This window comes from Copadichromis virginalis, linkage group LG9 (assembly GCF_057382275.1).
Source record: "Copadichromis virginalis isolate Kocher_CV1m ecotype Utaka linkage group LG9, C_Virginalis_male_GT1.1, whole genome shotgun sequence".
Lineage (NCBI taxonomy): Eukaryota > Metazoa > Chordata > Actinopteri > Cichliformes > Cichlidae > Copadichromis > Copadichromis virginalis.
In genome coordinates this window covers 26038186-26062576 of record NC_140626.1, presented here as the reverse complement: position 1 = coordinate 26062576, position 24391 = coordinate 26038186, and the positions used below count along the sequence as shown (strand labels likewise).

The window sequence follows — 24391 nt, the reverse complement described above, 5'->3', positions numbered from 1 at the left end:
TATGCCGATCAAAGACCAGCCTCTGTCAGCTGTGGACTCACGAGCTGGTTGGCTTAACATGGAGAGCTTGACTCCTTAAGGCCTCAGATCTGTCAAATCGCCACAGCCTTTACACACATTCAGGAGAGTGACCCTACGTCATTAGGAGAGGTGAAGTCATACTTGCATGTAGATAAGCTACTTCTCCCACTCACTAAATGTGAAAATTTTTCACTTTGGCAGCACTTAGTTGCTGGTGTTTATCATTGTTTTAATGTTGTCCAAGTTAATCCTTCTTCCTTTGTCTCACTGGTATTGTTAGCTTGGTATATGGAAAGCACTGTTGTTGTCCGCGATGCTTTTAAGCCAATAAAGGGCCATGAATATTTAACCAAGGGGCTGCCATTCGATGTCTGCACTTGAGACTGTTGTAACACACCAGTATACGTGTCACTTGATTTATCTCCCTTGCAGGATTATAGAAAAATATTGGCACTTAGATTATTTCAATTATTTACTGTTTGCCCATTAGTGCAGGCATCTGTGATATATCGACTTGTTTTTGAGCCGACGATGCACTCCGCTCTGCAAACAAGTTTAGGTTCTGCAAGTTCAAGTTAACCAGTCAGATGTGCTGCTGTTGAATTGCGGATTCAGTAACTGCCTTTCTAGTTGGGACTTACAGTGTGCTGTTTCTCTGCAGAAATACTGTTGACCCCCATGGAGCTACTCACCTGGACCTCAGTGATCAACCTGGCTCAAGAAGCGCGTCGGCCCTTTAATTATTTAAAAAAGAAAAAGAGAGAGAGAAAGAAAGAAAACACGTAATCAACCGACTGCCCCTTGAACCAGCCAGGCCGTGCCCTGACCCCCGACCCCTCGCCCCTCCCCAGCTCAAGTTTGCCGTCTGTCCAGCTGGATCCCACTCAGACACTGGCTGGGGAAGGATCGCGGATATCTGTCCCAACAAGCCTAATCCTCCTGGAGGGAGAGCCTCGTGACGAGCCAGTCAATCTGCCTGTCCACCTGCATTCACCGTAGTGTGACTTACTGTAGGCCTCCTGGTGGGGTACACTGACTTAAGGGGGCGGCAGTGGGTGGATTTTGTTCAGATGAATGTATTCCTCTCAGTGGACAGCGGCCATTTACAATCTCATCTCGAAAGATCACATACACTGATTTCTTCTCTTCTCTACCCCCGGAGCCCCCTTTATTCTCCACCCCCTCCCCCAACCTCTGGATCGTTGGAGAAATTTCCACATAGTTCCGAATGGCAGCAAATACTCCCAAGTTATGTTCACACTTATGGATGGAGCTCAGACACTTAGCCGATTTTGCCTTTTTGCTGTTCTTTATTTTATTGTTTTTGTTATTATAATTATTATTATTGTTGTTGTTGTTTTTTTAGATTTTTCCTATTTGTTTGTTTCTGTTTGTATTTTTGTTGTTGTGAAAATTTAAGATGTAGAGTGAAAAATATGGTGTTTAGAAAAGAGAGTGAGAGAGAAACTGAACGTGGGGGGGAAGAAAACACTGCAGAAGACTGGTTTGAATGGTGAATTCTAAGATTAGATTAATTAAAGAGGTTTATATAGTGTATAAAATTAAGTTTTATTTTCTGTATAGATTCATTTTAATTATTGTAGATTATTCTTTATCTTAGTAGCAAGAAGAATATTTCTAAAATTGTGAAAGAGGCACTTCTTTTTATAATTTTAACAGCAATGGTTGTATTCTTTCTGAGAAGATTCTTCTATTAACCTGAATGGTGGATTTTGCTTTGGTCATGTAGTTTCAGAAGATGTCAAAATCAAATATAGTTTGAAATTAATTACAGAATTTGTACATAACAATAAGTAAAATCGTTTTCTTTCCTATTTATTTTATTCCCTGGGGCTTAACGTCTCTCAGCCTGGTCCCCAACTGCCTCCTGAAGCAGAGCAGTGTTTTGGGGGGAGGGGTTGTGTGTGTGTGTGTTTTTTGAGGAAGTGGAGGGAGAACCTTCACCTTCTTAAAGTTCTGGTACAGTGCAGACAGGGGTGCGGGCGGGAGGTAGGGAGGGTTGTAAATGGGTGTGCTGTGTATACAGTGTACAGATTATCGCTTGCTTCTCTGCCTTTAGCATAGAACACAACAAAAATAAATAAAAGAAGGAAAAAAATCAATTCAACACAGCCATACACTAAAAAAAAAATAAAAAAAAAAAAGATAAAGTGTGCTTTCTATGTTGTCTGGAGTGGAAAAATGCTTCATACAAGCTGCTAGGTGCAAACTGTTCTGTGTGTTGTAAACAAGCAATAACAATTACTTGAGAATCTTTTGGTTTGGTTTTTTTTGGTTTGGTTTTTTTTTTGTAATTTTTGTACAGTTTCCTGGGAAAAAAGGACACGTTTTTCCTCTGCGTTTGGATGCAGTATTAAACACAGTTTTTTATTGCAGTTTGTACCAAGAAAGTCTACATCCACAGACACACACACATACACAGCACACACACACAGCGTTCCTATTAGATTATGCAGCATAGGCTGAGATCTGGAGAGGGAGTTAGTTTGTGGTCCCCATATTGACACATGCCCTCTCTGCCTCCAGCCGTTCTTCTATAGCAGAGGTCAGAGTTAAGACTGCACGCTTCACAAGAGCTGCTCTGACAGACACTTAGCCATATTTTATGACCTCAGGCAGTTAGTTCACCTATAAAGTGTTCAGTAATGACCTGCTTGTTCTTGTGCCCCACCAGACGGGGGGGTTGGTTTGGCCTTCACAAGATCTAAAGCGAGTCATCTTCTCTAACCTCAGAAGATTTTCCTCAAAAAAAAAAATAAACTTTTTATATTGACTATTTTAACCCAGGACAGACTTTGAGCAAGCCAAATAATCTTCACATTTCAATTGGATTTCTGAATTCTACTCATTTTCTTTTTATTTATTTATTTTTTCTAAGTAACCATTTGATGGTTACCATGGTTTGGCCCACAGGAAAAACAAGAAATTTATGATGATGTCACTCAACAGGGTCTGATGTAAACGTTACATCATAAAACAGGAAGAGAATCACTCTGAATGTATTGTCCATAAAGGCCTAAGGATGTGACTGGTGGTGCATTGAGGTGTGGACAACATGTGCGGTTACACCGTGCTCTTCTCGGTGTTTCTGACGTTATCCATCGTTGCTTCTTTTTCCTTGTTTTTTCCACTTTTAATTTTTGTATGAAATTTGAAGCTGTAGCAATTCAACTGTGGAACAAAGGAAGCCTGCATTAACGCTTTGGTTGTTCTGCAGGTGCTTTTTTTGTTGTTCTAGTTGTTGTCGTAGACCTACAGGAGATCCCACCTTTTTGATAGATGCTGTTTTGATTGTACAAGAAAAAAAAAAAAGATGCGGCCGTGCAGAATCAGCCTTTTGAGCCATTTTTAAAAAAGGAATCACAGCCCTTTGCAAAATTTCCAAAGATTGTTAAGATTTTAAAAAGACTTAAAGCCATGTTGGTAGCAGTGCATTTTTTTTTCTTTTTAGCACTTATAATGAGGACAGGAGCAAATAAATGATTTTTGCCCCTCACAGATATCCAGGCTTTGGACCCATGAATCAAAAATATTTTTTTTCCTCTGTAACTTATGGTTTTGAAGAACTTTAAATGCCCTTTTGTATTGTCTGCCAATTTCTTAGAGCTAAGATGCAACCTTGAAATGCTAAAAACCCTAGCATAATGCCTTAGATTTTGTCCGTTCTTGTACATTACACCGCTGTCTGTATAAATTTGTATAATGACTTGTGTACAATATTGAATGGGTGCATCATTGTTCAACTCTTCTCAGCTGCTGGGAACTTGGTCACGGTTCTCCTTTGCTCTCTGTTCCGTGTTGGGTCATCTCCTCGCCCTCCGCTCACTGTTTGTATGGACAAAGGTGATGATACATAGGGATACCGAAGCAATATGTAATATACTCTATGGACTTTCTGAAGAAAGCTTACTGTTGTGTTTTACCCCCCTCCTCCCGAGATATTTTTTCTGCATTGTTCACGAGTCACACTGTATACCCGCATCGATCATTGTACCCCTAGTGTGTGAGCGTTTTATGCAAAGTTAGATATACAAGAGAAGTTAAAACCACAGTTATGCAAGTTGTGAACTAATATGGCTTCGCTGATGCTATTTGCCTTGTAAATAAAGAATTCTGTTATTGCATTATTTAATCGAGCGACTCTTATTTCATTTCCCAGCGCACGAAGATTAGTGTTCAGGTTTTGTTTTTCTAACTGAAACATAAAAAAGTTATTAGCTGGCTACTTAGTGACATCTTTATTTAGTTTTTCATAAACATAACAAAGTTGAACAAATATATTTCAGTATATGATAAGCTATTGTAAATGTTATATAATTGGTAGACTTTTTTTTATTAATATAAAAGATCGCAAGTCATCGAATCGCCAAAAGTTTCGAATGAAATATTTCATTCGCCAGTAAAAACTGAGCTTTTTAAATGGTTTTATGAAGCTGTAGGCCTCTTATGTTTGTTTTATTTTTCCAAAAAAACACAAGAAGCTCCGCGGATCTAGAGCACAAGAAAATTGCCTGTTTAAAATTAGCAATAAAAACCTTTTATAAAAAAGCAAACAACTTTACATTTGCACTTTACTGAAGTATTGATGGGGATTGGGTTAAGTTTTTTTTCTGTATACAATAAAGGTCGGAGCAGTGATCTAATAAATGCCTGGTCATTTCCCCGCTATTTTTTTTTTTAAATCTCTTCTTTATTTCTAGCGTCTAAGTGTGAAGCACGATAATCCACTCCACGCCTCGTGAGCAAATTGAAATCTTAGGCTCGTTCTCATAATCGGCCTCACTGTGGCAAAGAGAGCCGACTCCGAAGTGCAAAGAACACGGGGGTGGGTTGGCCCTGAGAAAATCTATTCCTATGGGGTGGGTGGCATTGAAATGCATGAGGTTGAGCTGACTCCTGGCCAATAGGAGTAAGGAGATAGCTGTATACGGCATAGGTGCCCTCAGATGACCACAGAGCAGCACATCCTCTCTTAAGTTTCGGCTGCTCCCGGCAGAATCTGAACGTTTGTCTGCAGTGTTTGATTTTACAGCACGGGAGGTTGATCAAACTCTGGCCTGTGGGCATGACGGACACATCGCCCGCGTGAAGCTCCTCTAATTGTTTTCAGAAGGTAAGCTTCTTTATTAAAGTTCACAAAATGTTTGTAGCGGTCCGCTTTAATTTCAGTCATCATTTCACATGATTCATATTTGTTTGTACCTTTAAAAAAGTAATTTTAAAGCCCCCCCAGCGGGCATTACGCACTCCTATCGCGACCCTATTTCCCTTCATACAGCGGGCTGATTGTAAAAGTCATTAAAAGCTTCATTAATGTTGACCTCTGCTCTGGCCAGCGGTTCTTTAATTAGTGTCATGACCCTGATTTGTCTCTCTATTTACTGGCTGACTGGTAAACTGTTCCTAAAAAGCACACCATCATGCAGTAGGGTCATCTGAAAAGCCTCTGATGAACATTTGATGTGTGGCTTGTGTGTGACCCTTCAGCTGGAAATAATGCAAAATCGGCTGTCCGAGTTCACTGCGGATTGCTTTCCCCCTTTATGTGCGCAGTATTTTCATCTGTCGCCGACAGTTTCATTGCTTTTCATTTTAAAAGAAAAACACTGCGAACCTGTTGTAGATTTCAATTTCTTAGCCATAATCATCTGCAGTTTGTATCAGTTCCACATTTAACCAGAGGGTTGCCAAGCTTCTTAACACCTTTGGAAAAATCTTAAAATATTTGGAAGAAATGCTCATAACTGGAGAGCGAAGTAAAGTCTTACGTTCATTAAAATAATCAGTTCTGGTGGGTTCGGCCTCTTTTGATGTCCTGTTTCCTTTTTTAGATTTCTTACATTAAACTTTTATGACTACACCCCCTCCCCTCTACCCACGCTCCCACTTGCTTCTATCTCTCTTCCCCACAGAAGGCTACATCATCTTCTCCATTTGACCCTTTGCCTCACCTCCTGTGCTGTCATGTCGGTGTCCCTGTCCAGCATCCCTGTAATGCTGAAGGAGAAGAGCTATCCAGCCGGCATGCTGAAGGGCAGTCCTGCCCGCGGCTTCTACCCAGCTCCTCTCCCCGGCCCTCATCACTATGTGGACTTCTTCCCGCGTACGCACAACCTTCTCCACCCGCTCAAGTCCCTCGGTCGTCTGGTGTCGGACGCTCAGGCTTCCCTGCCGCTCAGCCTGCACGGCGGGGCCACTCCCTTTCTCGGCCAGGCCGGCCACAACGCCTCGGTCCTCCACGAACACATGTTGAGCGCCTCCAGCATCCCGTATCTGAGCCAGATGTTGCCCGGACACCCACTCTACTCCAAACCGGAGGAGCTGGCTGCTGTGGTGACCGAACACGCCGCCGGTCCGCTGTCTTCAGACTTCAGCAGCCCGTCCAGTGAACGGTCTTCTTCTGCTCCTACATCCGCCAACACACCGCCCAAGGAGAGCTTCCTTCGGCTCCGGAGCACGGACCATTCCACAGAGAAAAAGGGCGCATCGTACAACTTCAGTGAGGACGACTTGTTCACGGTGCTCTACGGATACTCCGGCAGCCAGGAGCGTAGCGTGGGTCACGCCATATCAGGAGTGGCCCTGCCGGAAAACTCAAGTGAGAATTCAGATTACGGACTATGGATTAAAATGACTGGCGTTTCATTTTGTTTGGTGTGCGATAATAAAAACTGCCCTTGATTTCACGCTATCCCCCAAACATAAATGTTTCCCTGTCACTACTATTATAGCCGAATATAACACATCGATCAGAATCTTTGTAATGCAGTTAAAGATGAAACACTACTCAAATACTCCCGCTCAAATAGTAACGATAAACCTTTTTTATCTCCCTATTTTGTTCACATTTGTTTGTTTTCTCTTTAGTTTCTGACTCACACATTTTCCCACTGGACAAAGAAACTCTTGAACTTCCAGAGGGTAAGAAGCCACCATTTTTATCTATTTATTTATTTGAATCACCTTTACGTGTGTCCTTGATTGCATGATAGAGTAATGAAATCTGAGACCGCTTTGGCTCTGTGCTGCAGGGTTAACCATTCTCCAGGCATCCTGGGGAAACGCTTCGAGCTGTGGTGTTTTTGCGAATAAACGCAGTATTCCTAAAGGCGCCCGTTTTGGACCTTTCCAAGGAAAACTAGTCAACACAAGCGAAATTAAAATATACGACGATAACACCTTGATGTGGGAGGTAGGGTGGTGAATTGTCTCCTCACAGTACTGGTCTTTATCTAGATTTTTTTTTGTCGATACTTCTAATACTTCTAACACACCCTGCAGGTGTTTGAGAACGGCCGCCTCAGTCACTTTGTGGACGGAAGAGGGGGATCTGGTAACTGGATGTCTCTGGTGAAGTGCGCTCGCTTTCCCGAGGAGCAGAACCTGGTTGCCGTGCAGGTCCAGGGCCAGATATTTTACGAGGCCTGCAAGGAGATCACGCCAGGCCAGGAGCTTTTGGTGTGGTACGGAGACTGCTACATCCAGTTCCTCGGGATCCCCCTCACACTGAAAGACCCTAGAGAGGACAGCAACGCGGTGCCTCCCTCTGAAGGTCAGGATTTAATCTTCTTCAGTTTTTTAATCATCATACATATATTTAGTGTTTTTGTAAAAAAAAAAAAGTTTTTCCCCAGATTCAAGCGAAGGCTTCAAGTGTGACAGATGTGGGAAGGTTTTTGCGTACAAATACTACAGAGACAAACACCTGAAATACACCCGCTGCGTGGATCAGGGGGACAGGAAGTTTCCGTGTCACCTCTGCAACAGATCTTTCGAGAAGAGGGACAGATTACGGATCCACATCCTCCACGTCCACGAGAAACACAGACCTCACAAGGTACAACATCCCTGCATCCGTCTTGCTTTTGTGAGGGATTTCCACACAAACCTCCCTTTACATGGTTGTGGTCTGTGAAAAGTTTTAGATGGTGCTGAAAGAACAGCTCCTACACTGCGTCACAGGGACCTTCAGATTTTTATTGGACGTAAAAAAAATAAAAAAAAATAATAACATTTATATGAGACTTGCATTTTGTTTTGTTTCTGAAAAGCGAAAACAACTCCGAAATGTATTTAAACCCATTCACAAAATGAGGTTAGGTTCTTTTTAGCTTTATTTTGAGCTTAATGCATTCGAGTGACACTTTGTGTATGTGAATTTGCTGCAGTGCTCGGTTTGTGGGAAAAGCTTCTCCCAGTCCTCCAGTCTCAACAAACACATGCGCGTGCACTCGGGTGAACGTCCGTACAAGTGTGTCTACTGCAATAAGGTAAGAAGCTTTTTTTGTATTCTTTCTAAAGATGCGTTTGGCTTGACAAAGACGAGACCGTTTGACAATTGGCTCGATGCTGAAGAAAAATAGGAATAAATCCTGGAATTCGACTTAATTGCTGGTGCCAGAATAGTTTGAATACGCCATGGGTGTGCTGCCAAAAATAAATATATACAAAAAAAATAAAATGAAAATCTTAGAAACATAAATTGTTTTACCAGCAATAACGACACTGTCCTCTGAGAGGTTTTTCCCAACCTGCTTCTATTAGACCTGCAGGCTTTCTACTCGTTCCTCTTTAAACCATTTCGGGTTTCCTCCTGTTACGGTGCATTTGGCACGCGCCTCTCCTTATTGTTCCTCGCGGAGGGCACGCTCTGCATAGACACTTACATGCTAATTATCGCCAGATGTACACCCACCCCTTTGTCTGCCAAGATTATACTTTTATTTTATGGCCCTGGAATGAGCAGAAGTTTTTTTTGTTCTCGATATCCTTCCCTTTTTATGCGGACTGTGGACGTTTTGTTCAAGCTGTTCCCCTTTCTCCTTTATTTCGACTATTTTAGCAATGTGGCACGAGCCCAAAGGTTTTTGCCGCCTTTGAGCACTAGGCTGCCCCTAAAAATGCCACAAAAACAGGGGGAAAAAATCCTTTAACAAAAGTGTTCACGAAATGTTAAGGAGCATTAAAAAAAATCAAAAATCAAACCTTTTTCTGAAAAATATTTTTTGGCTCCTGTGAAAAAGGTAACTGTTAGCTTATAAAAAAAATAAACAACGTTTATCTTGCCTTTAACTTGACAACTGAAATTGCGCTTATTTACCCAGTGTTTTAAACTCCACTCTCCCAGGCCTTCACTGCCTCCAGCATTCTGCGCACACACATCCGACAGCACTCCGGTGAGAGGCCCTTCAAGTGCAAGCACTGCGGGAAGGCCTTCGCCTCCCACGCCGCCCACGACAGCCACGTCCGTCGGACGCACGCCAGAGACAAGCCGTATCCATGCGAGCTGTGCGGAGTGTCTTTCCAAGAAGAGCAGGAGCTTAAATACCACATGAAAAGCCACAAAAGTAAGCGCTCGATTTAAAATACCCGCATGGGAAGTGTTTTAGGCTAACAGCATGGCATCAGGTGTTTATTTTATGGGTTCAGACGTTTTTATGGGTGCTGTCTAAAGCTTCATTACAGTAGAGCAATTGAAGCAATCGAATATTAAGAGGAATAGAAGTTCAGTACTATTATTATTATTATTATTATTATTATTAATAATAATAATATTCCATAATAAAATTAACCTAAGACAGTTGAAATATTAATTAGCTTTGCTACAGACTGCTGTCATTGGCAATGCCCTTAAAAAAAACTACTGCAAACTGCCAAACTAAAATGTTGCATACTTTTTTTTTAAACTACATATTTTCTGGTATTTTTCTTCCCCGCAGAAAGGCAAATCTTGGACAGCACCATTCTCCCGTCTTCTCCGGAGAGAGGATTGCAGGAGGAGTCCCTGTTTCCGCTGAAGGACCATCAGAAGAATAGCGGACAAAACTTTCCTTACAGCGGCTTAACAGTTTTAAATCCAGAATATCGGCCCTGGAACTAGACTCCACTTTCTTCTGTAAACATGACTGATCCTGTGATATATTCTAGATGATTTGAGACAGCACAAACACAGCGAAGAATCTTTACGCAGTATTTGTGGTGAGACTGTGAAACATGAAGGTAAATTTGTTGTACAGGCCTATTCAAATAGGTAGATAATAACTGGATAATTTGAGCTGCTGGGCAACTGTGTCCGCGTCTGTTTATATATGAACATGTTGTGTATTGTCATATGGCTTAAAGCTTCTCTACTATTGTTGTGCGGGACAGTTTTGATGCATTGTAATGCCTATTATTGTTATTATTATTATTATTATTATTATTTCCTTGCGTCATCTACCGCTTCAAAAGCAAACCTATTTTATCGCTGTAGATTTGAGTCGATTTGTGTATAAATGTACCCCCCCCCCCCCCTCCTAATTTATAATGTATGATAATGTTTTTTACTGTAATGTTAAGCTGCCAGAAAGCAACTACAAGAGTCGTCGTTTGTTCACTTTGAGCGTCCACTTTTTCATGGTTAACCTAAAAAACAAAAATCAGCGCATGCAACAAGAGTGTTTTTGCTCTTGTTTATTTCCGAATGTAGAAAATGTATTTCTAAAACGAATAAAATAAATTAACATTGCCCACACTGTGCACTCTGGCTTGTTAATAGTCTTAAAGGGTTTTTTTTGTTTTTGTTTTTTATGTTTTCATGATGAATAAAACCTTTAAACAGTTGTTATTTACCATTACAACCAAGAAGCAAGAGTTTTATTTTATGTAAATTAACATAACTGCATCTCAACATGCCTAATGCAATCTCCATTCCCAATTCCAGACATGCATCCATCCAGTCAGGCACATGTCACTCCATATGCATTTACAGTCTGCCGAGCTTTTTTTTTTTTAAGCCACGTGATGAATTGGATGCGTCATGCTCACAGTAAAAATGAACAAACCCCACAGGACCAAATGAATGACAATGAAATGAAGCAGTAAGGGTCATTTCTCCACACACAAAGGTAGTCGCCATGACTGACATCTGCCCTCATGCTGGCACAAACTGTCCCACATGTGTTCCCCTGAGATCGGATAGATAGAGAAAAGTGTGTGTGTGTGTGTGTGTGTGTGTGTGTGTGTGTGTGTCTGTGTCTGTGTCTGTGTCTTAGGGTTAATTTAAGGAAAGCCCCAATTGGTAGTGTGGTGGTGGCAACAGCATGAGGTCTGACAGATGACACAGTGTCCAGTCTTTGTCTCTGTGCTCTGTTATGTCACCTTTAACCTCTTGGCTGCCATCCTTCAAACTGTTTGGAGGAGTAATATCAATCACACTGCAAAGGTAGGTTCAAGTAGAACGTAGAAGAGGAAAACTATGAAGCAAGACACTGAAGAAAGTGAGCGAAAACACATCACGAAGCACAACATTTTACAAGTGCCAGTAAAACAAATTAGACATTCAAAGTTGCCATCAGCTCAGAGCAATTAAAGACTGAAAATTAGACTTCCTCCTGGGTTGTCTGCAGAGATAAGAGCAGTAAAGAGATTAGCAATCACTCCAGCCTCTCTGTTTATTTTCTATAATGGATGGACAGCAGTCGTCAGGGTCAGGGGTCACCTCCTTACTCAGTGTTTAACAGCCTCCCTCTCTCTTCAAATAGCCAAAATATGGATGCTTGAGCAAGTCTAGATCAACCTTCAATGGACTAGCCCCTCCCACGTATACAACCCCTCAAGCCACCATGAATGGGCCCACTGTGAAAAGACAAGATACTCCCCTTTGTGGTCTTCCAGGAGCAAAAGGGGTGGAGGAGAAGGACGGGACAAGAAACAAAGACAAAAAGAAAGACAGAAGGAGAAAAGCGAGAATGAGCTGCCAGAGCTGAAATACTGAGATTGTTAGCATGCTGTGCTAAAAGACTGGTTTTACTAGCGCCTCTGTGATTGGCTGATTTAGAACTCAGCGCTAAAGCATGGAAGAATTTTTATTTAGGTTGTTTATGTGGATTGATTTCACACTTAACCACCTGGCAAGCTAACAGGGCCCTCTAAAGGGCAATTCATCGGCTTCATCTCTGTATTAATGTGATATTAATGATTGGAGGAGTGGAGTTTTTATGGCAGTTAATTCCCTCTGAGGTTGAAGCAATAGAGCATAACATTCCACAAAGCAGTTTCAATACTTTGATACTCTGTAACACTCAAATGCGACCCGTAAGAGTGCAACATTCAGTGGTATGATTCAAATATTGAGCTAATCATGCATTTACACTCATGATTAGCTCTTCTCTTCTCTTCTCTTCTCTCATACAGAGCTGAGTAGTCAAATGCTCTGATGTATTAGCTTCTATCGATTGCCTAATAGCTGTCAGTGTGTATGTGTGTTTGTGTGTGCTGTAGTCTGATGTCGAGGCTAGCCGTTGCTCCAGACAGGCCTCAGATCTTCAGCTGAGTGGACTCTTAAAATACAACCACAGCAGCTCTGCGTCCATCTGTGCCTGAGCCTGCGTCAAACCACACAGCAACTCACTGATGAAAAAGATACATGAGAACTTTAAAACATGTTTCTTCTTGTTCTTTACAAATGGTCAAAGTTTAGTTTTGATTGCTACTGCCCCCTTCATCCAGCGTTTACCTGATTGTCTTTTGCATTTCGGTCAAAATATGCAATTTATGCACAAAATATACACAAAAGAAAAAGCTGACAAGGGTGACTTCCTGTACCACCTCTTGCCTGAACTCTCTTAGCCAATATACAGTTCAGTTTTATTTCTATAGAGCTAAATCACATGTCACAGGTTCAAGGGGCTTTATATTGTAAGGTAAAGACACTGCAATAATACAGAGAAAACCCCAACATTCTGACGACCCCCTCATGAGCAAGCACTTGGTGAGAGTGGGAAGGAAAAACTCCCTTTTAACAGAAAGAAACATCTACACCAGTCAGGGAGGGGCAGCCATCTGCCAGATTATTAATCGAGATAAATAATTGAATGTAACCTCTGACGACTAGTATTTCACGAGTGAGATGTGATCCATTGTTCATCATGGTTCTCACTTTAGACAGAGTTCTCCTCTTTGTCACCGTAGTGGCTCTGTGGTGTAGCGTTTTGACCATTTGATTAACTAACAAAAGATCCCTGGTTCAGTCCTGGGAGAAAGCTCAAACCCAGAGGGATTCGTGTCAGGGAGGGTGTCTGGTGTAAAAACTCAGCCAAACCAAGCATGTACAGCTTCCTGCTGTGGAGACCCCTGTGAATAAGGGAGCAGCTGAAAGTAGGTTCTTTATCACCATGTCCAGAGAGTCCGAAGAAGAATCAGAGGAAAGATTCTGGTCCTCTCTCAGTGATTTGTTTATTTCTCAATCATCTGTTGTTTCACTTGTACTTCGAATGACTGTAATGCATCTTTCATTTAATTTAATTTTAATTAATTTTATTAGTTTCATGTTGTTCAATTGCATGTAGGCACTGACTCTGCAGTTGTTTTTGATTTTTGCATGTGTTAATTCAGTCTTTTAAATCTACTTTGTTGCATTTTTAATCCCAGCTTTCTGACATTTAGTTCATCCTTTCAGAGAAGGTATTCTCTGTGTGACCCTTTCTTTCAAAGAAATATTAGACTTAAGTCATTTTAGTTTGAAAAGACCTACTGAGCTATGCCACCCCCTCCTGTTCCCTCAGCTGAGAGATGAAGCTGATCAGCTTGTGTCCTGCCATTCATGCCTCGGGTTGAAGATGTTTTCTTCGGCCAGTGATTTCCACTGGGACAGTGGACAGTAGAGGAGTAAGACATACAGAGAGGATCAGCATCCTGCATGCTGCTGGCTGGATGAAAGCAGATCAAACACTGTCTGCAAAGCCCCTCCATATTGCTCCTGAGAGTGTGTATCCTCTAGGTGGGATTGGTGTGTAGGGTGGGCAGATGGCCTTATCCTTCCCTGTGGGGGCTGGTGTGAGGTTCCACTGTGGTCCCATGGGGCAACATATTTGCTGACACACACTCTTACAAACACACACCTCACATAACCCCCAGCAACTCACAAAGCAACCTATGAGAATCTACTGTATACATTATATCTGAGTCTTCTGGTACCTATCTATCAATCCATCTATTTATATCCACCCATCCTGTTTGAACTATTTAACCCCTGATGGATTGCAGGGCTTCTCTTTCGAGTCAATTCATATGCAACTAAGCCGAAAGCAGTGATTCTTCTTGTAGGCTGACATGTGGCATTGTCATTCGGGATGTTAGAAAGTGTTATAGAGTTCTCCTCCCCATGCGTTGCGCTTTACAAAAGTTTTTCTCTGTGTGCTATCTGAGTGTCTTTAGCCGCAAGGCTTTTGTCCGTGCCCAACTGTTATTCCTGCGGGTGATGAAGTTGGTGGTAGGTTAGTGAGGAGAGGACTTAGTGTTACTGTACTGCCCTTGCTCCCTCCCTCTTTCTTTTGCTTCTGTTTCTACAGTACATCATCCCACCTTTTCTTGTGACGCCTCTGATGTGCATGCATTGAAATACTTCTTCAGAACCTTTTTAAGGTTATTTGATCCAATGAGAACTGGTGTAAATACTGTATATGTTTTTTTGTTTTTGTTTGTTTTTTCCACTGACACACGCTGACCATGTAATTCCTTTGGAAGAGCTTCCTCATGTTGTTAGACCCCCAGTTGTGCATGAGTCTTTTCTGGGGTGAGTATTTTCTTCATTCTGGTGCATACATGCATTAAGGCACTTCAGGCATCCTTAATGTTTTGTTTTTTTGTGTGTTCCTGAGGGAAGGATTTACAACATATGGACACTGTACTCCTGAAACATGCGCATCCATGCACAGACAAGGTGACCTCTCTGCCTCTAAAGATGTTTGCCGTTAGTCCAGCTAATCCTGACTAAGCTGTCCACTTAGATAAACACTTGGAGGGTGTCGCTCCCGTATGGTATACAAAGAGTAAGTGCCAGAGTTCAGTTCACGTTCTCACTTTTACTGTCACATCTTGGGGAATGGATCCTTCCTTGGGGGAGGAAAGAGAGATAAAGATTTAGAGACAGTCTTACACATAGCTTATTGTACCAGTGTCACTTTTCTACAAATACTGAAGAGCACAGAAGATGTGAACATGGAGGAAGTGGGAGATTTCATTCCTCTTGGGGTGGATTAGCTAATAAGCACCCTTGTCTTTTCCTCATCTTCCTTGTTTCCTTCATCAGTTTTTCCCTGAGAATGCACAGTCACCAGCCACACAGGACAGCCAGTGATTGATTTTCCCACTGACTATCACGAGAGCATAGGAGTGAGCTGTGCAATCTACTATAACCAGTGAGTGTACACTGGACGGCCACAAAATTAAAACCACTGACAGGTGAATTGAATAAGATTGATCATCTCATTACAGTAATGTGCACTGTAACGTCATCCACACACAGCCCACTATAGTAATGGCACTCACTGATGGCAGCGGCCTCCCTTTGGAGGACAGTGCGCCGCACCAAACTGCAATAATTGCTCAGAACAGCTTGGGGAACACAGCAAAAGGGTGTAAAAATGAGTTTTTCCTTCCCACTGTCGCCAGGTGCATATTTGTGATAGGGTCATCTGAAGCTAGTACAGTCTCTGTAAATATCATGCTCTTCCCTTGCCTTTAAAAATGTTGTAATTCTAACTATGCTTCTATTGTTTGTGAAACAATTTACTGTGACCCCAGTCAGCTCCCGCTGGTCTGTGAGGTCAAAGGATAGAAGAAACTAAAAGGCCCCAGGGTGTGGATGTTTAGCAGCTACCTCAAGACTGACATGACTGTTTAAGCACCTGATGGTTCGCACTGGTGCCAAACATCGGCAAATCCGAGGCCAAACGGTCGTAAACCTGCTCATCCAGGAGACCAGAGGTAATGATTCAACAGAGCGCGAGCTGACAGTGATGGAGATGAAAGGACGAGGCGGTTGCTGAGTGCACTACCACAGCTAAAAGTACATGTGCTTCTGCTTTGCGGGTCACGCCGTGCATGTGTGTTCCTAAGTGTATTGTCTATCAAATGTTTGTGACTGTGCCCTGCCACAGGAAAATAAAGTGTCTTGGCCCTGGAGCCGCAGTCGTCCATCCCCACCCCCAATACTGAGTCATGATGGCTTTTTGACAGTAGAGCTTGGAAGGCAAATGCCCCCGTCCTGCTGAAACATTCATGTAGCCTTATGATCCTCTCCTCCAACTAATGTACCCTAACAGGCCTTTATGGCCTCACTCTAGCCTAGCGTCACCTTAGTGCTGCTTCCCGGCATCTAAGTCCTTAACACCCTGCTGGTCTTTTAAGCCCTTTCAGCAGTTTTACTGGAGAGGCCTTGCCTTAGGAAGTTTTCCTTAGCAGACAAAGGAAGGCTGCGTAGTCATTACTGCAAGAGACGCTCTAAATAAAGCTGCATATATGCACATGTGTGTCCTCCATGTCTTTGGGGATGGCTAAGGCAGGCTCTGTCATTTGCTTCCAGGTTCATGTTGTTTCCCTTCTTGTTTCTTTCATCCTTCACATGTGGTCATTGACAGTTTTTGCAACCTGACTCCTAAGCACTGCATTGATCTGTTAAGATTGTCACTTTAAAAAAAAAGCCCCATTAGGGTTTAAGGTTTGACAGTTGATATCAGCATCCGTTAGTGCTGCGTAGTGACCCGGAGAGCAGACAGGAAGGCGTTGAAGAGCAGGAAGGGACCACTGTGTGTAGTTACATAGTTTGCTTTTTAAAAAAACAAAAAAAAAAAACAAGAAAAAAGTCAGAAGATAAAACTTAAGAAAAAGTCAAAGTGCTGTAAAGCTTTCTGCACTGAGCAAAATGACCTCAGTGTGTCATTGGACCGTGTCCTCTGTGTGTGTCCACCCTGTGTGGGTCCACAGGGAGATCTGGCCTGAGCAGTGTGTTTTACTATTCTCTCGGCCTCCCCACTGTGTTTACCTCTCCGTGGTAAAAATGCCATATGCTAAATGGGCTAGTGTTACGGCTCTGGTTTCCAGGCGGCCCATCGGCCCCACACACACTCCAACATCAGTCAGAATGGATATCTAAGCTATATCTAAGCCTATAAAGTAGAACATCATTGATCTGTTTATGCTTTTTTTTAACAATCTCCAACACATGAGATTCATCTCGGTCACAGACAATCTTCTGATGCTCATTGATTCATTTGGTAACACCAGACCAATTAATTAGCGGTAGCAATCATTGCCGTCCTTTGTTTTCAGTCCTCATTGAAGCATGATCTATTACCTCACAGTGTTTACAATTCAGGAAGTCAACTGAATAATTGTTGCTTGGTTTGTTTTATTTTTAATTAAGCATTCAGCAACACATATAGGCTCACGCCACACAACTTTACACCCCAGACTACATTATTGACAATGTTCTTATTGACTGAGATAATAGTCATAGAAAATGCCTCAGGATACGGTAAGGACCAGTCCATATCTCTCTTAATGTACATTCATCAGAAGAAAACTGCACACGTCTGCAAGAATTTTCTTCACTTCTGGAGTGAAGTGAAGAAATGGTGCATAGTGTCTACATACCAGATATAAAACTGTGTCCAAACATCTTTATTGTATCTGTTTTACTAAACAGTTTACTAAATTTAAATTATCCTAATTACAAGTTGTAAATCACTTCAACTGAGGGCTGAAAAGCACAACACAATACAAGCAGGCAAAAAGTGAGCTTTTACTTACGAGCTGCTACACAAAAATCTATGCTAAGCTGACATTAAATTAAAATTTTAAATAATGCCCAAAATTAAATCATTTCAATTCAGGCTCAAGGAAGATGGGCTACAAAAGGAGGCAGGATGCACATATGAACTGATAAATAAAGGGCAAAGAGGAAGTTTTTCCAGATGTCCAGAAATTCCAGAAATATTCAGTGTCACGAACAGAAAAGAAATGGACATAAATGTGTTATTTAAATTAAACAGATGACCAGTTTGAAGAAGACCATTTGAAATTTAAAAAGGCTGAATTTGAGTTTTAGCCTTTGTTACATTCCAGGGATGAGGGAAAGGGAAAAAAGGTGTCCGGGTTGAAAAAAAGGAGACATGGGGGCAAAATGGATAAATTAAAAGGTTTTATTAATGTTCCTATTACTAACTAAACTGAAAGAGACAGACAAGCCGCTTTCAACTTTTAAAGAAGGAAAACAAACCCAGGCATTGGCCAATAAACTGAAAAGTAAGTAAAAAAAAAAAAGGGGTTAGTTACTAAAACACTCATTTCCACAGAGCAGGAGCAATCAACCACCATGCACACAGCTCACTAGCTGCAAAACCACCAAAGCTCTCTGGCATTAGGGCTCACCTTTCTCTGGCCCTAAGCACTCTTAATTGCGGATGGGAGTCAGCTGTACAAAAAAAGGTGGCACCTAAGGCAGGGGAGATGGCATAATCCTGAAAACACACATCACAGACTGGAAACAATGCCAGTGTGATACTAGGTGTCATCAGATAATTGAGTTATCACACACACTATGGGAATTGTGGCTTTACTAATCTGTGGTACTGACAAGAAAATAAGTATACAATAATTATCATGCATTGAGCAGTGCTAGGAAGAGAAAAGACAAGAGGAGGGAAGTAATGAAGTACAAGTATATTTTTTACTGTACTTAAATAGCGTTTTCAGGTATCTGTACTTTGGTATTTCTGACAACTTTTTACTCCCTACATTTAAACACAAATATCTGTACTTTGTACTCCTTACATTTACCAGGCTTATTACTTTAGGTTCTACTGTATAATTTATGGCTTTATAGGAGTTAAAGTGGACCAGAGCAAGTTGTGGTACTTTAGCATTAAGCTAGCGCTACAGACGAGGGGCTAGCATAAAGGGAGCAACGTTATTTCAAATGTAAAACAAACTGTTTGCGAGCAGTCTGTCGCACAGTGTGTTGGTAGCTGAAGGTCCACCTGCTGTATTTCACAGGGAGAGATAAGGGCGAGAACGGTTTTAGTCGGAGGTGGAGAAAGATGTAAGAAAGAGGGAAAGGGATGGAAGAAGAGGGGATATATTTAAAGGTAAGATCTGATCAGTGACACTTGATATACTGCAGATTTAAAGAATACATGTAATTTTACCATTTATAATCTATATATGATGTGTTTTCATAAATTATGTATTTTCATATTGTGAAACATCCAACCTTGTGTTATTCAAATGTTGCATGAAAGGACTTTTTGTGCAGGATAAACAGGTTGCCTTGGAGTACTGTGGTGAATTTACAGTAAAGCACTGTGTTGGACTGTTGCACAGTGGCTGTGGTGCTCGTGGTCAGATTTAGGTTGAATTCAGTTGTATAAATCCACAAGAGCAGCAGGTCAGCTGATCAAAGTCTGTACACAAACAAAATCTGTTGGAGCTCACGTTTGAATTTTTTTAAAAAGTTGTAGTGTTTTCCCTGCGCTGAGCAACTGCAACAGATCTTAGGGTTCCCCCATCTGCTGAAGCTCATGACTTTTTCTAGTGTATTTTTTTAACACATATATCTGTACTTCTACTTAAGTCAAAAATGTCTGTAGTTTTTCCACCTCTAGAAAGACTTCATATTTACATATGAGGCTGATAGGAAGTTAAGCCACATCTCAAACTGAAAGGAGAGGAGCAGACAACTGCAACATACATAAACTCATGAAGTGATCTTAAGACGTTTTTAATGTACTCAAATAAAGGACTCAGCATGTTTCTGCAGAAGTTTTCTTTAACATTGATTTATTCTCTACTCTGAGACTACCAGACCCTCACTAAGCTACCTTTCAGACACTGTTAAAATGCCATTTCAGAGGACCAATAAAAAAACTAAAAGTTTCAAGACCTTTTAAATATATCTGCAAATTTTGTTTTATTTAAGAAATAACTATACAGACATTTTGTTCTTTCCAGAAAGTGTGAGGAGAGTTAATTTGTTTGGATTTTTTGGGATACACCGATGACAGGTCTGAGCAAAGATAAGCATGTGGCATTAGTAGCCCTCATTGCATGATTTTATATCCACTCTGGGTCCGTCTCTCAGGCTCCACCTCAGCTCTCGCCCAGCGAGCTCCAGGAGCAGATCAATGTGTCTGAAATGGAGCCGACCCGCAGTCGGCAATAATGGTGCTCGTATCATCTTAAAGGGCTCTTCCCAGAAGACCTTCCTCCTCACACTCTGATACATGCGTCAAACACAGTAGCCAGCAGAGGGGAGACAGAGGTCAGTCCAGTGTTTAGCTTAGCGAGGCCTGCTAACAGTCAGAAGCTTACATTACAAGGTCCTGTTCATTAAGGACCCCAACAAAACCAGCGGTAGTTCTCAGACTTGGTGGCGTATCGCAGGGAGGGTGGAGTGGGTGGCTATCATATGATCTGCATGTTCTCTGCAACAGGAAGCATCTGTTTTCTTGACATGAAAAATAAATCAAGCACCTTTCAGCCTTCTTGTCTCTCTCTCTCGCTGTGTGTGTGTGTGTGTTTTCTTTTTTTCTCACCGACCGCAAAACATCAATTATGGCACCTCCTACCATAAAAAGATCGATTCACGGGCACCAAAACATTCTGAATATGATTTTTTTTTTTTTTTTGCAGACAGGGACAGGGATATGACCAGTGGATAACAACTGGAGATGTCACCTTCACCACTGAAAAGTAGTGACTGCTTATTGGAAGCCAAATTAGCTTCACTGATGAGCCACTCATCTCTAAAGGTCCTGGTGGACCTGAAAGGCCTCCTCGGGGGAGAAGGGTTTAGATGTGACCCTTCCTTCCTCTGCTTTCTACTGTGGGAAGGCCTCCTGAGGACAAGCAAGCAGAGGGACATGGTAATGCATGAGGTGACAATTTTTATGGAATTTTTTTCTTTTTGTGGTGGTCCAAAACATATTGGTACCATATTTATGAGTCCACCTTTTCTCGCAAATAAGGTCACTTGTCTTTAAAAAAAAAGAAAAGAAAACACTGAACTCAAGGCTTGAAAACAGCCTAGAAACCAATGGATGACGTAAAAGTACTAGATCTATCTTTTATATGAAGTCTATGGATCTTCAGATGGATTAACCACATTGTTGTGAATCAAGACAAAAAATAAAGTGTTGATTTAAAAAGATAGAGTAGAGCAGGTTTCATTTCAACCTTGCATTCAGGCTCCCTCCAGGTCAAGGTCTTCTTTAAGTTTATGCCTCATTTAAATGGTTTTATAGTGACTTATAATCAAGAGAAATGAATAATTCTGTACTTTTGAAGAAACTCAGAGGAAGAAAGCTCTGAAGCCTCCTCAACTAAGAGTAGTCCAGGAAATAAATCCACTTGTACTCTGTACTATCTCCCCAGAGCATCCAGATTGGTTACACATGCTAATCATGTGTGTTGATTTGATTTAATCTCAGCTGCCAGTGAAGAGGGTCAGCGGCACAAGAGTTTCCCTTCTGTCCTTGCGGTGTTCAGGCCCAGCGCCTTATTGATCAGAATGAGTAAGTTAATAAGCTTTAGACTCATTCATCAGCAGGGTAGAGACTGGAACTGTGCACGGCAGGCTTAATCAAGTCATCAGTGCCCGTCAAGCATGAACACAGTAATTAAAGGAAGAGGGAACATAGCGATGGGGAGAGAAGCAGAGCAGGGGTCTATAGGGCTTGCCTTGAAGAGAGATAGAGAGCTTAAGTGCTTCATTTATAAAGCACCGATTTATAAAGACAGTGGCTGAGCAATGACAGAGTTACAGTCATCACTGTTTGTTTTGCCAGAAATAGCTTTCACATTAATCCGACCTTAGTTAATCAACAGCTGAAATACAATCAACCAAGCGATCCAAACAGTAACCCGAGGACAGACAATTCATCCCGCCTTGAGCAGACCCTCCTAAGTGTAAAAACACGTGTGCATAAACAAGACAAAGGACAACACACCCCTCCTCTTCCTAAAGATGCACACAGGCGAGGAAATTGCCAATAATCACCCATATCATCATCGTCCTCCTCCTCCTTGACATTTCACCGCTGCAACAGAAGCGCCACGTGAAAGAAAAAGGATGATCTCATTCGGTTTTCTTGCCGGATTGCTGAGGCCCGCCAGATTTACAGCAGCAGCTGTGAGTGATGATTTTTAAAAGCCGTCGCTGCTGTCTGGAGCAGGGGAAGAGAAAGGCTGGAAGAAACTCTAATGGGCTCCATGCACTGATTTAGAATCACAGCCCATCTGAATCTATGGATTCTCGCTGTTGCTACAGATGTGCGTGTCAGGTCATTCGAACAGGCCTCCTGCTGGTTATTTTAAAAGGGAGGTTATGAACTTTGTCACACAAATATCCTTCATTTGTTTTGCTTTGAAAGAAACATGCTTGACTTTGCTAATTTGGACGGCTGAACATTAGCTTCAACGTACAAGGAGACATACTGTTTACTGTGCATAAGATATTATTATATTTAAGTTATTTAAATTTCTAATTAAACTTTAAAGGGTTGGTTCTTCCATTCATATCATTTGTGCTTATAGGATCATGCTTATGAGTGTAACATGTGAGCAATGGGCTTCACTCAGGTGCTCCTATCCCCCTGTGCCCCATTATTTTTAAACCTGACCATTACACTGTCCCTTCAACTCCTGTGACAAACACACACATAATGAAGGCAGCTCCCAGACCGAGCATCCATTAACTGTGACTGTTGTTGTCCTGTAACATGTCTCTACCTTGAGACGAGTCTCTGAGCTGAGAGGCGGTTTTGATGTGTGTGGTGAGGAAGCTGACAGGTATTCAGAGGTGGACAGGGAAGCACAGGTGCACGCACATGCACAAGTGGGATGCACATACCCAGACACATAAACTTGTTTAATTTAATTAGCATCCCTTCTAAGTTTTGGCAGCTTTTTTTTAGTCTTTATTGCATTAGAACAGAGAAACCATGAGAAGACACACAGTAAATAGCCTGAGGACAGATTTAAGCCCAGGCCTCTGCATCCAGCCTTCCAGCACATGTGTCTCCATGATTTTTAAGATCTTTCAAATGCAACGAAATGACCAAAGCGAAGTGAAGTGACCTATGTGCTTGCTATTTCTGTTCTTTGCATTAATTGGTTTAACATCTCAATCCACACGTCTCAATCCCCTCCCCCCTGGTCTTTCTAATCACACAGTGCAATGGACAGGATGAATACTGATCCCCCTCTGGGACGAAAACCAACAACCACAATCACAATCTGCTTTACAACTGATAATTAGCACGGGGAAAACATCTCCCATTTGGGCTGAGAGTTTGAAAAACACATGCAAAAAAAAAAAGCAACACTGTGTGTCTAAACGATGATGATAATCCTACATGGAGCATACCTGGGGCGTATACAAATGTGCCTGCAAACCAGAGCACAGGCACACTCCCACAGCAACTCAATTACAGCGCGAGTCCTTCATAGATCTGTTAGTTTATCTGATAGCCAGATCACCTGATCGATAGAGAACAACCACTGAGGGTTTATTTAAGCCTGCCGATCATTAATGTGGGGCCTGCAGTGCAGAGACGGAGCAGGGATGGAAACCTGTTGGAAGAGCTCAGCAGCACAAACAAGGCCAGCACCAGATGTGTGTGTGTGTGAGGCTGTTGTCGGAGTTTCTGTAAGCAAGATCGAGAGTTGCGAGCTTGATTTCTCACTCTGGTTGATGGAGCGAGGGCCGGGAGCTCATCTCATCTTAAGCAGCAGTCGCCCTCGCTGTATTGATCCCCATATAATCATTGACGGAGCAATCTCTAAATGACTGGCATGGGATTCAATTAAAGGCTCAGCCCACTGATGATTTCTTTTTCTCATCCACCTTGCATGACACCACCTCCCTCAGTGCCTCAATAGAAACACCGTACCTCCTCAATTAATGGGTAACTAATAAATGAAATAAATGACCACTTGTTTCTCAGTGACAAAAGACCTGTGATGAGAGTGGCCGGCCTCTAAACACAGAGGCACGGGGCAGCACACTCCAGTGTTTGCATTAAGATGTCGTATAAAAGTTTGGCCCATTGTGGGCCATGCTTCCTGGCCCATGGCGGGGCTTACTGTCACAGGGCTAATTGTGCCTCTGCTTAGTCCCTTTGTGGCAAAGCACACTTCTCTTGTGTGTGGGGCGAAAGAAAGACAGCCTTTTGGAGCTTTTGGAGGGGTCTAGGGGGGTGGCGGTTCAGGGCATGAGGAGGAGGGTGAGCACCGGCAGTAATGAAGGAGCAGGCACGTATGGCCAACAATGAGATCCATGGGATTATGGTACAGACAAAGACAGTGTTGCGGCAATTACAGTGCAAACACCGCTGTATTGTGTTTATGTGTGTATGTGTGCGTGCATGTGGGTCCACAGAAGTGAGGGCATTGCTCTGTTAGCAGCTGTGTCTCAAGAACCTGATCGCTGTAAGAAGAAGAGGTGTGTGTGTGTGTGTGTGTGTGTGTGGCCTGCAGAATGATTAAAATCAGAGAGGAAATAAAGGGAAAGAAACCTGCAGCTTGTGTA

At 42.1% G+C, this 24391-nt stretch overlaps 2 protein-coding genes and 1 long non-coding RNA gene across 9 annotated transcripts in view; all 3 read left to right on the top strand.

The window, feature by feature from the left end:
- ncoa2 (nuclear receptor coactivator 2) overlaps positions 1–4166 on the top strand; it is a 61611-nt gene extending 57445 nt beyond the window's left edge. For all 7 annotated transcript variants that reach the window (XM_085468486.1, XM_085468487.1, XM_085468489.1 and 4 more), the window contains one exon: positions 683–4166. In XM_085468486.1, the coding sequence (XP_085324612.1) occupies positions 683–694 (12 nt within the window). In that variant the 3' untranslated portion in view covers positions 695–4166. The remainder of the gene's footprint in view (positions 1–682) is intronic.
- A 1840-nt stretch (positions 4167–6006) lies between these two features.
- Positions 6007–10110, top strand: prdm14 (PR domain containing 14). The gene is made up of 8 exons (XM_085468492.1): positions 6007–6640; positions 6910–6963; positions 7074–7234; positions 7324–7594; positions 7677–7879; positions 8211–8312; positions 9170–9389; positions 9762–10110. Exons 1-8 carry the CDS (start codon positions 6007–6009, stop codon positions 9920–9922), a joined length of 1806 nt encoding a protein of 601 aa, XP_085324618.1. The 3' UTR covers positions 9923–10110.
- An 8250-nt stretch (positions 10111–18360) lies between these two features.
- On the top strand, positions 18361–20969 carry LOC146702004 (uncharacterized). The gene is made up of 3 exons (XR_014922399.1): positions 18361–18558; positions 18859–18950; positions 20494–20969. It is a non-coding gene; the product is annotated as an uncharacterized LOC146702004 (long non-coding RNA).
- Positions 20970–24391: the final 3422 nt, after the last annotated feature.

Bases quoted from the DNA above. Each gene is read 5' to 3' on its own strand.
- prdm14 (XM_085468492.1), top strand. From the start codon at position 6,007: ATGTCGGTGTCCCTGTCCAGCATCCCTGTAATGCTGAAGGAGAAGAGC. The intron at 7,595-7,676 runs GTCAGGATTTAA...GTTTTTCCCCAG, and splicing joins CGCGGTGCCTCCCTCTGAAG to ATTCAAGCGAAGGCTTCAAG. The intron at 8,313-9,169 runs GTAAGAAGCTTT...CCACTCTCCCAG, and splicing joins AGTGTGTCTACTGCAATAAG to GCCTTCACTGCCTCCAGCAT.